We start from the raw sequence: 14,006 nt of genomic DNA on the forward strand, positions 1-14,006 counted from the left end.
AGTTTGCGACCCTTGTTTCTAGGAGACCTCGCCCACCCGGGTCTCCTTCCAGTCTCTTTGCGTTTCTAATCACACTCCAAGTTTGGGTAAGTGGGGTTGAATTTGTTTTAAGAGCATTTCTTGGGGCGGCGTCTGGGGCTGAGATTCGGGCTCCCAGCTGGAAGTTGGGGAGAGCCAGCGCCTCCCTCCGTTCAGTTCTATGGAACCGAAAGGGGAGAGGGCATTTTACCCCAAACATCTGTTGCTTGACAAAGAACTTCCCGGTCTTCTTACCAGCCCGCCAGTCCCCAGCCCAGTCCGCCTGGGCCCGCCCCTCGCGACGAGATCGCGGGGAGGGCCGAGGCGAAACCCGAGCCCTGCGCCCACCACCCGGGCGGGCGACGTGGCTCCGCGGCCCCGGCTTCCCCCCGCAGCCCGGCGGCCAATGGGCGCGTGAGCAGGGCCGACTGGCGCTCCCCTGCCCCCTGCCTGGGGCGCGCCCCTCCGCTCTGGCACTGGGCGGGCGCTGGCCGAGGGGCCGGCCCGTCCCCTCCCTCCTCGCGCTGGCCCCAGCCCAGCCGCCGCCGCCGCCGCGCTCGCTCGAGCACGCATTCCCGAGCCGCCGCTCTCATCGCTCGCTCGGTCCCTCCCGGCAGGCCGCTCTCCGCTCCCGACGATGGCGCGCGCCGGCCGCGGTTGCCACCTGGGGCTGGCCCTGGGGCTGCTGCTGGCTCTGGTGCTGGCCCCCCCGGCGCTGCGGGCCAAGCCCACGGTGCGCAAGGAGCGCGTGGTGCGGCCCGACTCGGAGCTGGGCGAGCGGCCGCCCGAGGACAACCAGAGCTTCCAGTACGACCACGAGGCCTTCCTGGGCAAGGAGGACTCCAAGACCTTCGACCAGCTCACCTCGGAGGAGAGCAAGGAGAGGCTGGGGTGAGGCCGCGCTCGGGGGCTCCGCAGGTGCCCGCGGGGCCACTCGCGCGGGAGCCGCGCGGACCGCCAGCCGCAAAGCGAAAGAGAAATCGGGCGCCGGGACCCAAGGGCGGGGACCCGGCGGGCCCGGCGGCTGGGCTGGGGCAAAGTTGCCCGCGGGCCCCGGGACCCTGCGTGCTGATCGCCGCCGGGGCCGGGGTGGCTTCCCGGGGGGAGGCGAGAACGTGGCAGCGGTCGCGGGAGCCAGGACGGCCAGGGCCCGCCCCCTCCCCTGGGTTGCATCAGAAGGGAGGGGAGAGAGCGTACAAAAGAAAAATTTGTCCACGGTGGCCTTTTAGTGACATGAGTTCTTCCCCACCCTCCCGGTTTCTCTCTTTCCCCCGCATAACAAGAGAGGAGGGCATGAGACACTGCTAAGGTCTCAAGAATTATCATTAAAGGGTAGAAGATGAAGGGGCAGCTGGATAGGGTTGATTCCTGGCCTATGTCCCTGGGCCGGGACTGGGGTGTTCTTGCCTTCTGCTTTATCGCCCCAATATCGGAAGTAAGGGGTATAAAAATCCTGTTGTTAAGAAGGGAGGGGCATTTGGGGACGGGGGGTGGAAATGGAAACTGGTCCTCCTTTATGTTTCCAGTAGTTTCTGATGGCAGCAGAGGCACCCAGTCTTTTGGCAGCTGGGGGCAAAAAGCTGGAGGGTGGTGTGGTGACAGGTTGTGAATTTCACTGTTGAAGGCAGTTGAGTCAGGAACCAAACCTGGGAAACAAAACTTGGGTACATCTCAGTGCACCCTCTCCGCGGCCCCTGGGGAGACACTTGAGCTTTGTGCAAAGGTATCTGGGAACCCTTCCACAGAGGAATCAGCAGTCAGCCTGATCCCAGATGGAGACCCGTCTAGGGAGGGTTCCAAGAGCCCTGCCTACTGGGCACCAGGCCTCCAGGAATCTGGTTCCTGGGGGTGGAGGGTCTTTCTGGCCTGTTGCACAAAAAAAGAACACAGCCATCCTTGTGCTGATGGGGGCTACCAAAGGCCAATGTGGTTGGTTAGAATATGAGGCTAAATTATACCTATTGTGTAGGTGCACCATCTGCCTGCTCTGATAAAAACATCTTTGAGCTTCAAAGTCACCTCCCAACAGTCACCTTTTATTTTGCAGAGAAGTACTTTCTCTTCCAGTTTGGGCTTTAACAAAGGGAGCCATTGATGAGTTCAGTCCATTGTATTGCCTTGAGGCACTTGGAAGCTGATTTATTCTGGGGCACCGGGTGGCAGCCGTTTGTCACCAGGGAGGAGGAGGAGAGGTTTGAGGGATTGGAGTAGGGAACTCCACTTTGCAGTCGTAAGGCTTCCAGTTCAATGCCTTCATCATGATGAGTAAGAGAGCAAGTGGTGATGAGCAAGTGGTAATGGAGTTGGTCTGCATTTGACCCTTGTATGAACACCTTAGCTGCATTCATTTTTTTTAAATTTAATTTTATTTATTTTTTATACAGCAGGTTCTTATAAGTTATATATTTTATACATAATAGTGTATATATGTCAATCTGCATCCATTTATTCACGCAACTAACATTTGAATGGCTACTGTATTCCAGGTACCGTGTTAGGTACCTGACAACTACAAAAATAAAACCTTACGTTCTAGGCCATAGAGTACTTATAATCATATGCGGAGGGGAGAGGTTCAAGCAGGTGCTACGCATAATTGCTGTGATGGTGGCATGTAAGCCACAATGGCCGCATCTCGGAGAAAAGGAGCTCCCTAAGGCTTCGGGTTGGAGAAAGTAACTTGGGGGTTTGGGAAGTCACCTGACCAGAGCTTGTGGCACGACTCAGAGGTTACCAGGAGTATAAGCAGGGAAAGGCATCTGAAGAGAGAACAGCCTGCTTATACAGGTTTTGAGATCTGTTCTTGTGGATTCGGGGTGTTGGGACAGTAAAGGGACAGGGCAGGAAAAGTGGGAGGTGGGAGTGGCGAGGAGGCCGAGGGCAGAGCAGGAAGGACCTCTGTGAGGTGGAGATTAGACGTTATTCTGTACATGGTAGAAATGTCATCATCCCAAAAATTCATTAGGAAAGTTGGACTGACAGTAGGGCAGAGAACATAACTGAGGCACGGATGGCAAGACCAGGGGCACAGGGTGGCCGTGCGCGCCTAAGTCAGGCACGGCGGGAGAGGGTAAACGCAGAGCCACGTTGGAGGTGGGACTGACAGCGCTTGCTTTTGGCTCAGTGTCAGGGTGGGTGGGGGAGAGGAGGGGGCAGTCAAGGGTGGCATCCGTTTTCTGGCCTTGAGCCACTGGATGGGTAGTGGACACACCGCTCACCTATAAGGTAAATCTGGGCTAAATGCAGAGGAGGCTGGAGCATTGGAAATGATGGGTGCGGTATGGGACTGGCAGAGCGTAAGAAGCCATTTCTCTGTCCACAGCTCCTGGTGCAACAGTCCCCTCCAAGTCCGGACTGCAGAGGCAGGAGCATGACTGGATCCAGGCAGCTTTGTCACCACCATCTGCCCATAGATTCTGAAAACATGACAGCTCTAAGGCCCCTGAAGACAAAAAAAAAAAAAAAAGTGGGGACCCAGAGGCTTCATGCAGTCACAAATGTGCTACGCAGTCTGAGAAAAAAATGTAAATTACTTGCCAACGTTTAACATCAAAGCGATTTCCCATACAGCCCCCGATTTCCGGCTTCTCTTGACACCCATGGCCCATTTTTCCATGAGGCAGTCATTGTCTGGAGCAGAGCTGGGCAGCCTTATTGGCAGCTGTCAGGGGATCCCCGGGCTCCCAGGATGCTTTGCTTACTTCCATTACCTGTTACCTGTTTGTTGAGTTCTCCATCCTCCTGTGGAGGGGATTGTCATCCTTAGTGAGGAAAGGCACACATTCTCTCCTCTACTCCTCACAACATTCCTTGTAAAGTAGGTGTTCCATTTACAGATGGGGAAACTGAGACTCAGAGAGTCAAGTCAGTTGCCCAGGATCACACAGGACTAGGGTCCAGGTGTTCTGATTATAGCATTTGGTTTATTTACATCATAGCCTCCTATCCCTAGAGCTCATGTTTGATATTTTTAAAGGGAGAGGTTAAGATTATATATGCTTCCAACAGATATTTATTGAGCGCCCACTACGTGTCAGGCTGAGCTATGTCCTGGATATTTCTTTGGCATAGATTAGATGCTGTCCTTTCCAGAAAAACAGGTTGTATACTGTCTGATGTCGTTTGGTCTTTGCTGGTTTGAGATTCTGCCTCTCAGTTGGCTTTGGATAACGATGGGCATGCCACCACTGTGTCCCCAGGACTGGAGCAGAGTCTGGAGCACAGTAGGTAGGCTGAACACTGCACTGTGTTGAAAGAATTCTGCTGTGTCTAGCTGTGATTTCCTGGAAGGAAGATACTTGAGGTTTAGTCTTTTGGTCTTGAGACCTGTTAAAATTGCAAATGAAGGGACAAGTCAAAGCTGTTAGTAAAGTTCACACCTTCCCGAGAAACAGGAGCTTGGGCTACCCAGGTTCGGATAGGAGATGGAGATTTAAGTGCTAATGAATTCATTTCCATTTCTAATTGATCAAAGAGTAACTGCCGATTTGAACTTCTGTTCACAGTAAGAAGGATATAATTCCAGCCCAAAGCAAAGAAACAAATCCCTAATTAGCCTGTATGACATCATCCCAGGTAAATGGACTACTAGGGTAAAACTTCCTTAAACATTGGAAATAGCTTGCAGGTGTCTTTGAAGTTTCCTTCAGGGATGGCATCCCTAGCTTGGGGCCTTTTGGCCTAGAGATGGACACTGTTGAGTTCCCAGCCTGAAGTTTGCTCTGGACAGGGGTTTGGGGTGCCTTAGTGAAGTCCAGTGGGGAATTGCTGGAACCTGGGCCAGCTGTGGAGCAGGAGATGCCAGTGGGCATAGGGGTCTTCACCCTAAGAGCGAGGGGTTGAGGCCCCTGCAGCTGCTTAGCTGGTCAAGTTTCTTGAATAAATGTCAAGGCTCTTTCATCCCTGACTGGTTTTTTTTTTTTTTTTGGCTGTGTTGGGTCTTCGTTGCTGCGCGCGGGCTTTCCCTAGTTGCGGTGAGCAGGGGCTACTGTTCGTTGCGGTGCACAGGTTTCTCATTGCAGTGGCTTCTCTTGTCGCAGGGCACGGGCTCTAGGCGCGAAGGCTCAGTAGTTGTGGCTCGCGGGCTCTAGAGTGCAGGCTCAGTAGTTGTGACACACGGGCTTAGTTGCTCCGCGGCATGTGGGATCTTCCCGGACCACGGCTCGAACCCGTGTCCCCTGCATTGGCAGGTGGATTCTTAACCACTGCACCACCAGGGAAGCCCCTCATCCCTGGCATTTTCTGCTTTGTCCAAGATCTGGTCTCCTCCTGCTTTAAGTTTCAAGTCTTTGAATCCAAAGTGGTGAGATTAAAAAAAACAAAAAAAATCCACTTATTTTTTGGTTGGTTTAGTTAGAATCTTCCATCTTTTTCATTGGGCTTAGAGCCAGAGGACATGGATTCTTACCACAGTGGTACCAAATACTCCCTCATTGCTCTAAAATGAGGGAGTTAGACTATATCAGGGAAGACTTCTAGGTTTCATCTTACAAATCAACTCACTCAGTTTCTGCAGAGCACTGTGTTGAGAAGGATTCTGAGGCCACATCAAGGGTTTTTATCAGGACAGAAGGGCCTGATCCACTAGTAATGTCTGCCATTGGCATTGGGTGGTTGTGGGGAAGGCATATCATCCTTGGAAAAGATAAACTTCAAGATCCTTTCCAGCACCGTCGGATCATTGATTTTATTTTAGCATTTATGCATCTTAGATTCTGCAGGTGTTTGATCTCTTTCTGGAGCAGGATCACACAAGCCTTGACAATAGCCTTGTGGGTTTTTTTTTTAACTACAGGAAGATTGTCGATCGAATTGACAGTGATGGGGATGGCTTTGTCACCACCGAGGAGCTGAAAACCTGGATCAAACGGGTGCAGAAAAGGTACATCTACGATAATGTCGCCAAAGTCTGGAAGGATTATGATCGGGACAAAGACGATAAAATTTCCTGGGAAGAATACAAACAAGCCACCTACGGTTACTACCTAGGTAAGAGGTGCTGCAAGAGCAATTACACAGCTGGGGCCTGTGTAACAAGCTTCTTGTGGGAAACTATACTGTCTCATCATATCTACCCCCTTTGGGGAGACATCTCAACCTCCTAAGTAAAAACTGCTTGTGTAACATCCTGCTCTGCTTACTAAGAATACACCAAGTTGCTTACTGTGAGTGAACTTGTAGGTGGAAGGGGGCAAGGGTCTAATAAAAAATAAACTGCTCCCTAACCTGAGCTTACAGTCTCAGAGGTACACCCAGAGAACAAAGCAGAGAGGAAGCATGTTTTATGTTACAGTTTCAGAATGCTGCTGAGTTTCAGGTAGCAAGGACCAAGTAAGCTGGAACAGTCCAGGAAGGCTTCCTGGTGGAGGGTGGCTTGGGAACTGGGCCTTAAAGAATGGATTTGTATCTGGAGAGATATAGATGGGTGGGGAAGGTGGGTCAGCTGGAGGGGCAAAGGTGCAGCAATGCATTCAGCAATGCCCTGGAGGGGCAGGGTTTGGACATAAGTCATGCTTGTTTTGGAGGAATGATGGAGGGGGTGTGTGCCCAGCACTGGGTGCAGACCCGCTAGGTGCCTGGCAGAGCCGAGAGGGGACAGGCCTGAGGAGAACCAAAGACACATACACTGCCAGCCAGATTAAGAGAGGTCTTGAAAAGAGTCGAAGGGACATTTAGAATAGATGTCCTGGGTACTAGGGAGCCTCTGTATGTTCTGGATCAAAGAATATAATGAAAGGGTTCTGCAGAGAGAAGTATGGCATTAATATGGTCTCAAGCCTATGCTTTTCACCGCTTGCTGTAATGCCCCTAACAAGTCTTTAGGGCATGGACTGTATGGTGGTATGGAGGGACAGACACTAGAGGCATTCTGAAATAAAATGTTTCGAAGAACTCGATAGGTCAGGACCTTTTGTCTTCTATGTACCATTTGGCGTGAAGGAGGAGTGATGTGGGAGAAAACGCCTTAAGCGCCCGGTTTTCACGTTTCTGTGTACATCCTCCAGGAAACCCCACAGAGTTTCATGATACTTCAGATCATCACACCTTTAAAAAAATGCTGCCACGTGACGAGAGAAGGTTCAAGGCTGCAGACCTCGATGGTGACCAGACAGCCACCCGGGAGGAGTTCACCGCCTTTCTGCACCCTGAGGAGTTTGAGCATATGAAGGAAATTGTGGTTTTGGTAAGATATAGAAAGAGCCTGCGCTGGCAAAAGACCAGGACGAAAGCTGCACGGAAACCTTGTCCCTTCCTGCAAAGTGAGAAAGTTCTTCAGCCTGAAGGGGATGGGACAAGGACCCTGAAGTGGAATACACCGGAATACCTGTGTACCCAGGAGATCAGTCAGGGCAGGGTAGCTGCCGTAGCAAGTAGCCCCCAATCCCAGCCATTTAACACAATCAAAGGTTATATCCAGTCCCGGCAGATGGTCCCGGTCAGGTGGATCTCCTGGGCAGTTCTTCTCCAGTGTTGTCAGGCTCCCAGTCTACTTCCATCTTGTCCTCCACCATCCTGTGGCTTTGAGGTCATCCTGGCCACTACCAGCTGGTAGATAGAAGAAGAGAAGGACCGAGGAGGAGGCATGGCCTGCCTTCACTGTCCCGAGGGCTCCTGCCACACATAACAAGGCAGGGGAATGCAGTCTAGATGTGTGCCCAGAAAGAACAAATGTGCTTAGTGAGCAACGAGCTCTCTGTCCTATCTGAGGGAAAAACAAAAAGACTCAGAAATGGAATGCATTGTACTGTTAAATCATACAGAAACTCAAAGTCGGACCATGCTTGGAAAGGATGCTCCCCTTGGAGTATATTTGCTTTCCAGTGTCTTGTTGGGTCCCACCTGTCTTCATTTTCCACGACAGTAACATAAATGCCATCACCTGTTTTCAGGGCCGATATCCCAAGGCAGTTCCAATTGTTTTGATGCTGGGAGACAACCAGCTCTGGACCCAGTCGTGGATGGGCTCACTCTTGCCTCATGCTTCATCCTTATGACCACAGTGACCCCAGGGACTGGGCAGTGGCTTTAAGAATCATTCCTTTTTACCACCCAACACCTACTTAATGATAGCTAATCTGACACAAGACGGTGAAGATGGGGAAGTGGATTATGGGCTTCTGATTGGCTCTGTTCTCAGGTTAGCCATTTTCTCCAGGATGCCTTTGAGTTTCTGTGACATGGACAGTAGACTCATTTAATTAGCAGAAAACCTAGTTAAGAAGTCAAATGTATGGATACTAAATACACAACATAATACATTCGGAAGTCAGATATACTTTTAGTTTCTAATTGCCCAAAATAGTTCCATATTTTTCTGACACCAACTCGGTGTTCAGGGTCCAGTCAGCACTGGAATCTGTCTTTGTGATCATTTTAGTCCAGTGGTTCTCAGGCTGGGTTCCTCCCAGTACACAGAGATGATCTGGCCGGAGGGTGGAGACGGTTGACCTGGCGGGGCTTCCTGATATAATTAGAGTGCCTCTGGGCTTGTAGGTACATTTTCAGTTGCAGAGAGGGTGCTGCTTTTAAAATCCCCCTCCCCCCTTTGCTTCCTAGGAGACTCTGGAGGACATCGACAAGAATGGGGATGGCTTTGTAGATCAGGATGAGTATATTGGTAAGTGCTGGCCTGGAGTCTTGCTCCAGTGTCCCAACTGGGCAGCGTCCTCCACCCACATGTCTGGCTACTTTCCTCAGATGACTCTTTCAGCAGCAGCTGTAAGTCTGTAGGTGTCACTCCTGTGACTTCCCAGTGAGAGGGGCTTGTCACACCAGCCCTAGCGGTGCAGATTCAGGGAGGCATTCTTAGTGGAGCAGAGCCCAAAAGGCTGGCTGCACCCCAGGGCTGGCCAGCAGTTGATCCCTCGGCTCTGAGAGGTGCCCTTCATCACTCCGTGTAGTTCTACCTTTGCGAAATGGGACTGGAGATCCCAGAGATGTACAGTGAAGCTAGAGCGGACAGTCTCAGGGGACAGACTTTACAACAGACTGTTAGCCAGCGGGGCCTAGAAACTGGGTGGACGGAGCTGTGGTCAACAGAACTGTTTACATGCCCGAGTTCTCTGCAGAAAGGCATTCCTTCTTAGGTAAATCCTTTTACAAAGTGCACGATTGCCCCATAATATAGCCGTCTTACGCCTCTGGTTTTTGGTCTTTCATTGGGAGTACTGTTCCTAGTTTTTTGTTCTGAAGGGCTCCACTTAAGCAACATCAAGAAGTGTGTTTGCAGGTAACTGAGCCCTGGCTGAATGAGGCTCCAATTAGTGCCCCGGGTCAGACACCGCCCAGGAGCCCTCCCAGCATGAAGGACTAGAGAAGGCGGCAGGGATATTTCCATTTGATCCTCTGCGGCTGCTACTACAGTGCTTTGGCACGTGGCCCCAGCTGCCGGCCACCTTCTCGTGATAGCTCTTCTTTTCCCAAGTCTCAGTAAAGTAAAAGCTGGAAAATCATTTGAAGGATGCGATGGATATAATTTTTGTGCAGATTTTTTTTTTTTTGTGGTACGCGGGCCTCTCACCGCTGTGGCCTCTCCCGTTGCGGAGCACAGGCTCCGGACGCGCAGGCTCAGCGGCCATGGCTCACGGGCCCAGCCGCTCCGCGGCATGTGGGATCTTCCCCGACCGGGGCACGAACCCGTGTCCCCTGCATCGGCAGGCGGACTCCCAACCGCTGCGCCACCAGGGAAGCCCGTTGTGCAGGTATTTAACAGAGGCAGTTAATTACCTTTCAACGTAAAAGAAGAGCCCGTGTTGCCATCAGTCTCTGGTGTGTGGTTGTACTACTTTGCCACCCCATACAGAAGAATAAGTGCCTTCTGAATGAAGAGCAAAGTTTCTTCTAATCGTTTGGAATTATATTTGATCTGAAGAACCAAACGTTGTCCCCCTCTGTCTGTGGTAACAGATGGGCAGCTCTCTCCACAGTAATTAAAGCCACCTCGGTGGCACTACCTTTCTTTGTAGAATAACCAATGCTGACAGCCCCGTCATCAGTGCAAGCAGCAGAGCCTGCCTCAGGCCTGGTACACGTGCGTGTGCGGGAAGGTTCAGATCCCCGGACACCTTGACAGTGGTGGCGGAATTAGACTGACAGGGAAGGCTGACTGATTAAAACGATGTAGCACTTTTGATTAAAACTAGGTGCTCTCCCCACCCTCCTCCTGATCTGCATTGAAAGGGTGCAAAGTCAGGGGCAAACTCTTTGAGCGGCTTTGTCTAAAAGAAACATTCCATTCTTTACACTGGCAGAGAGGGAGGTAGGCTCATTGTTCTTGAAAACTGAATTCTGAGTGACTTGGAGTCAGAGAGACCGGATGTCCAGACTTGTCTAGCAAGTGACTTCAATTTATGGAGGAGCCTTCTCGGCAGGCAGAGACAAGTGGAAACCGGTGGTGATGTAGCGTAGTGGGAAGAACACTGGAATTAAGAGTCCTGGCTTCTCCGCTTACTAGCTTTGAGACCCTGTGGGAGTCGTGTAATCACTCAGTATAAGCCTGTTTCCTTATCTGTAAAACGGGAAGACACAGCACCCATGTTTCCAGGATGGTGTGGGTCTACTTGTAGTTGAACGCAGGGTCTTGCCTCTCTTTTTCCTTCGTTCACTACCTACTGTCTCTACCATCTGACATTTCCAAGCTGTTTCCATCAAAAGAGAAATTGCCCTCAGGGTATCTCTTTTCCAAGAAGATCTAGTAGCTTAGCAAACAATGGATAAACTTTGCCTTCTTTTTCCTTTCCCTGCCATTTTCTAAAATGAGGGTATTTATCTATCTTAATAAAATTGCTATAAGGATGAAATAAAATATATGTGAAAGCCCCCTGGAAATGATATAAACAACAATTGTAGTAAACACAGTGGTTAAGACAATGGGTTGGAAGCAGCGTGCCCATGTTCCTGTGTAGCCTACTACATTCTCATACTAGCTGTGGGTCCTTGGGTTAAGGCTGTGCCTCGGTGTTTTCATCTATAAAGTGGGAATAACGACACCTAACTTCATAGGATTGTAATGAAAAATCAAATTTAAAAAAGTATGTGCTTTACACAGCATCTGGACCATAGAAAGTGCTGTTATTGGTCATTGTTATTAGTTTTCACCTGTATAGTTCCAGGCTGGGTTGTAGAGGGCTTTCACATTTGACCTTCATAATAACCTTCTGAGTAATAAGTTACTGTCTCCACTTTACAGACGAGGCACTGAACTAAGTCAAAAGCCAGGATTCATCTTCTGGCTCCCAAGCACAGTTCTTTCTCGCCCACTAAGTGGCCTTCATAGTGGATAAATCATTGCATTATTTACCCAAGAGACTGCCCCCAGGTGTCTGGTTAGGTCTCTAGATTGCTAGAGGTCAGGTTTTCTTGGACTTACCTTCCCACTTGTCTTTATAACCAAGAACAGCCTTTCCTTCCAGCTGATATGTTTTCCCACGAGGAGAATGGCCCTGAGCCAGACTGGGTGCTGTCAGAACGGGAGCAGTTCAATGAATTCCGAGATCTGAACAAGGACGGGAAGCTGGACAAAGATGAGATCCGCCACTGGATCCTCCCACAAGACTATGACCACGCACAGGCTGAGGCCAGGCACCTGGTGTATGAGTCGGACAAAAATAAGGTATTTCAGCATCCTCTGGAATCATTCCTTGAAGGGAGACAGTTTACATAAGATTGGTTCTGTTTGCTTCTTTGATGTTTGCCTTGGCCCATGTGGCCGTGTCCTTATTGACTTCTCTCATTCCTGCCCTACATCAGAGACCTGTGAACTTCAGCCAACACCGTGATAACCCACGGTGAGCTCATTAGGCCCAGACGTTCGTTCCTGTTCCTGGAGAGTCTGCTGTGGGTCACACTTAACGTTCACTGCCATCTACTAGGATCGCAGAACCGGTCACTTTGTTGGCTGTGGGCAGGCATGGATTTGAGAGGTGTGCCCTGTGTTGCCCTAGGACAAGCTTGTTCATCCATTCATTCAGTCAGCAGACACTCTTCAGACATCTGCAGCATGTGAGGCAGAAGGAAGCCCATCACACTAAAGTCTCGGCATCCTCAGGCCAGCTCACCGTGCTGGCTCCGAGCCAATACCTCTTGGTCGGTATCCAAATAAATAAATAAATAAAGAAGATTTAGAAAGAAGTCCTGCCTCTTCCCATTTTGATCACAGCTGCAAGTTCTCGGGAGACAGTCAAGTTTTGCAGTCAAGCCATAAAAGGGAAGTAGAATTCTTTGGGGCCTGTCTTGGGAATGCCAGCACTGTGTGTAGACATAACTGGACTCCGGCTCCTCAATTCCTTGAGGACTTCTCTGATATATTTTAGCACAGCTTTTGTAGCAGGAGGCTGTTCCAGTTTGGGGTTTTGCAGGGCAGTGATGGTAGATGAAGGAGGTACCTAGTAGCTTATTATGAAATGTAATATTTTAAATGTTGCAGATCAATGAAATACCATGAGCTTCATGCTGTGATGACTCCGAGTGACCAGAGTTTCTGTGACAGAGCTCTTTTCTCTCTCCTGCAGGATGAAAAGCTCACTAAAGAGGAGGTCTTGGACAACTGGAACATGTTTGTTGGAAGTCAGGCTACTAATTATGGGGAAGATCTCACCAAAAACCATGATGAGCTTTGATGCACATTCACCATAATATGACAGACTGTCATAGGCTTTCTTTTATTGTCCTGGATAATTGCTACAATTATCTCATTTACAGCAGTTGTGTCCCCCCCAAAAGCAAGTTTATCACCTCAGATTGGGGTTAAAATTATTTTTTACTCAATATTTGCTGGAAAATAGTCATCACTGATCTTTGAGTAAGGTTTCTGTCCAAACACATTAAAATCTTGGTAAATTACAATGCTCTGTGGGGATACATTGCTAAAACATGACTTTTTAGCTTTTTCCATGAAATTTGAACTGAAGGGGAATAAAATTTGAAAAAGCCCTATTATTCAGAAGTTGGGTGAGCGGGGAGAGGGCAGTATAGGGAGTGACTGCTATGTATTTTAACTGCAGAGTTTTTACATTTGCCACTGTTAAATAACTGGTGAGGGAAAATTCTGATTAAGCTTCAGTGGTATCTCATCCTACACAGGCTTCTTTCAGAGCAAGGCTGATATTTCAAATTCTTCTTCTTGACTTTGTACTCTGAGCTGTTACTGTAAGTGGCATATAAATCTCTGTGCATTCTTCTATATGGACCTGCTAATGTGCGCAACAGATCCACCCATCTTTGTTTTTTGTTTTGTCTTTGTTTTTTACAATAAGAAGCAGTTAAGAAAGGTTATGTGAAAAAGAAAGGAATTTTAAAAGTAGGGAGAAAAGATGAATGTCAGGCATTTGAAGAACTACAGGAAAATGGTAAACACTTTATCATACTTGAGAAATTTTTCTTGACATGTAAATGAAGCAGATCTGATCTTTGAAAAAGTGAATAGAAATCCAATCCATTTCCTTGCTGATCTCTGATAGGAATAGGGAGTAGGGTCCTAGGAAAGCCTGCTTAGTGGAGCTCTGGAACCCATCTCATCCAGTCCTGGTGAATCCACAAACAACCCTTGGACCTGCCCTGGGACCACTTACACCATGTAATTGACAAAGCAGGTTCCAAGCCACTGGCTGAACTGGAAGAAATAACTTTTACAGGTTGGACTTCCACCTTATAAGGAGAAAGTGAATGAAATAAAGGATCCCTCTGAGGATTTTCTACTGTGTCCTGTGGTGTTTGACTTCATATGTACCATTTGTGACATTATTCACTGTTGATAGAGAATTTAACAGTGGGATGAGATGACATGAGTAAGATTATAAAAGTTTTGCATTTTAAAAATCCAACTATTAGAATGTTCAGAACATATTCATATTTACTTATTTAATACATATATACTTCTCTATGCTAATTAGAGAACGTGCAGGTCATTTTAATGGTAAGACCTTTCAGAGACAGGTTTCAGTTGGAGGAAAATCTGGACTTCTTATCAAGGCCTAGGAGGCCCTATAGCA

The 14,006-nt window shown here is 49.0% G+C and overlaps 1 protein-coding gene across 3 annotated transcripts; it reads left to right on the forward strand.

Moving 5' to 3' along the window:
- Positions 1 to 341: 341 nt before the first annotated feature.
- RCN1 (reticulocalbin 1) lies at positions 342 to 13,711 on the forward strand. Of its 3 annotated transcripts, XM_029208043.1 has the most exons (7): positions 580 to 909; positions 5,813 to 6,006; positions 7,023 to 7,201; positions 8,575 to 8,635; positions 11,430 to 11,629; positions 11,767 to 11,804; positions 11,889 to 13,711. In XM_029208043.1, the coding sequence occupies exons 1-7, from the start codon at positions 656 to 658 to the stop codon at positions 12,124 to 12,126; spliced, it is 1,164 nt and encodes a 387-aa protein (XP_029063876.1). In that variant the 5' UTR covers positions 580 to 655; the 3' UTR covers positions 12,127 to 13,711. The 3 variants fall into 3 exon arrangements, with proteins under 3 accessions (XP_029063877.1, XP_029063876.1, XP_029063879.1); XM_029208044.1 differs by lacking the exon at positions 11,767 to 11,804 and having other exon boundaries at positions 342 to 909; positions 12,528 to 13,707; XM_029208046.1 differs by having other exon boundaries at positions 11,767 to 12,111.
- The last annotated feature ends 295 nt before the right edge of the window (positions 13,712 to 14,006 follow it).

The sequence above is a fragment of the Monodon monoceros genome, unplaced genomic scaffold (genome assembly GCF_005190385.1).
Source record: "Monodon monoceros isolate NGI ecotype Baffin Bay Population unplaced genomic scaffold, NGI_Narwhal_1 Super_Scaffold_7, whole genome shotgun sequence".
NCBI lineage: Eukaryota > Metazoa > Chordata > Mammalia > Artiodactyla > Monodontidae > Monodon > Monodon monoceros.

Coding starts and splice junctions, on each gene's coding strand:
- RCN1 (XM_029208043.1), top strand. CDS start 656: ATGGCGCGCGCCGGCCGCGGTTGCCACCTGGGGCTGGCCCTGGGGCTG. Junction 6,007..7,022: donor CACCTACGGTTACTACCTAG/GTAAGAGGTGCT, acceptor TACATCCTCCAG/GAAACCCCACAGAGTTTCAT. Junction 7,202..8,574: donor TGAAGGAAATTGTGGTTTTG/GTAAGATATAGA, acceptor TTTGCTTCCTAG/GAGACTCTGGAGGACATCGA.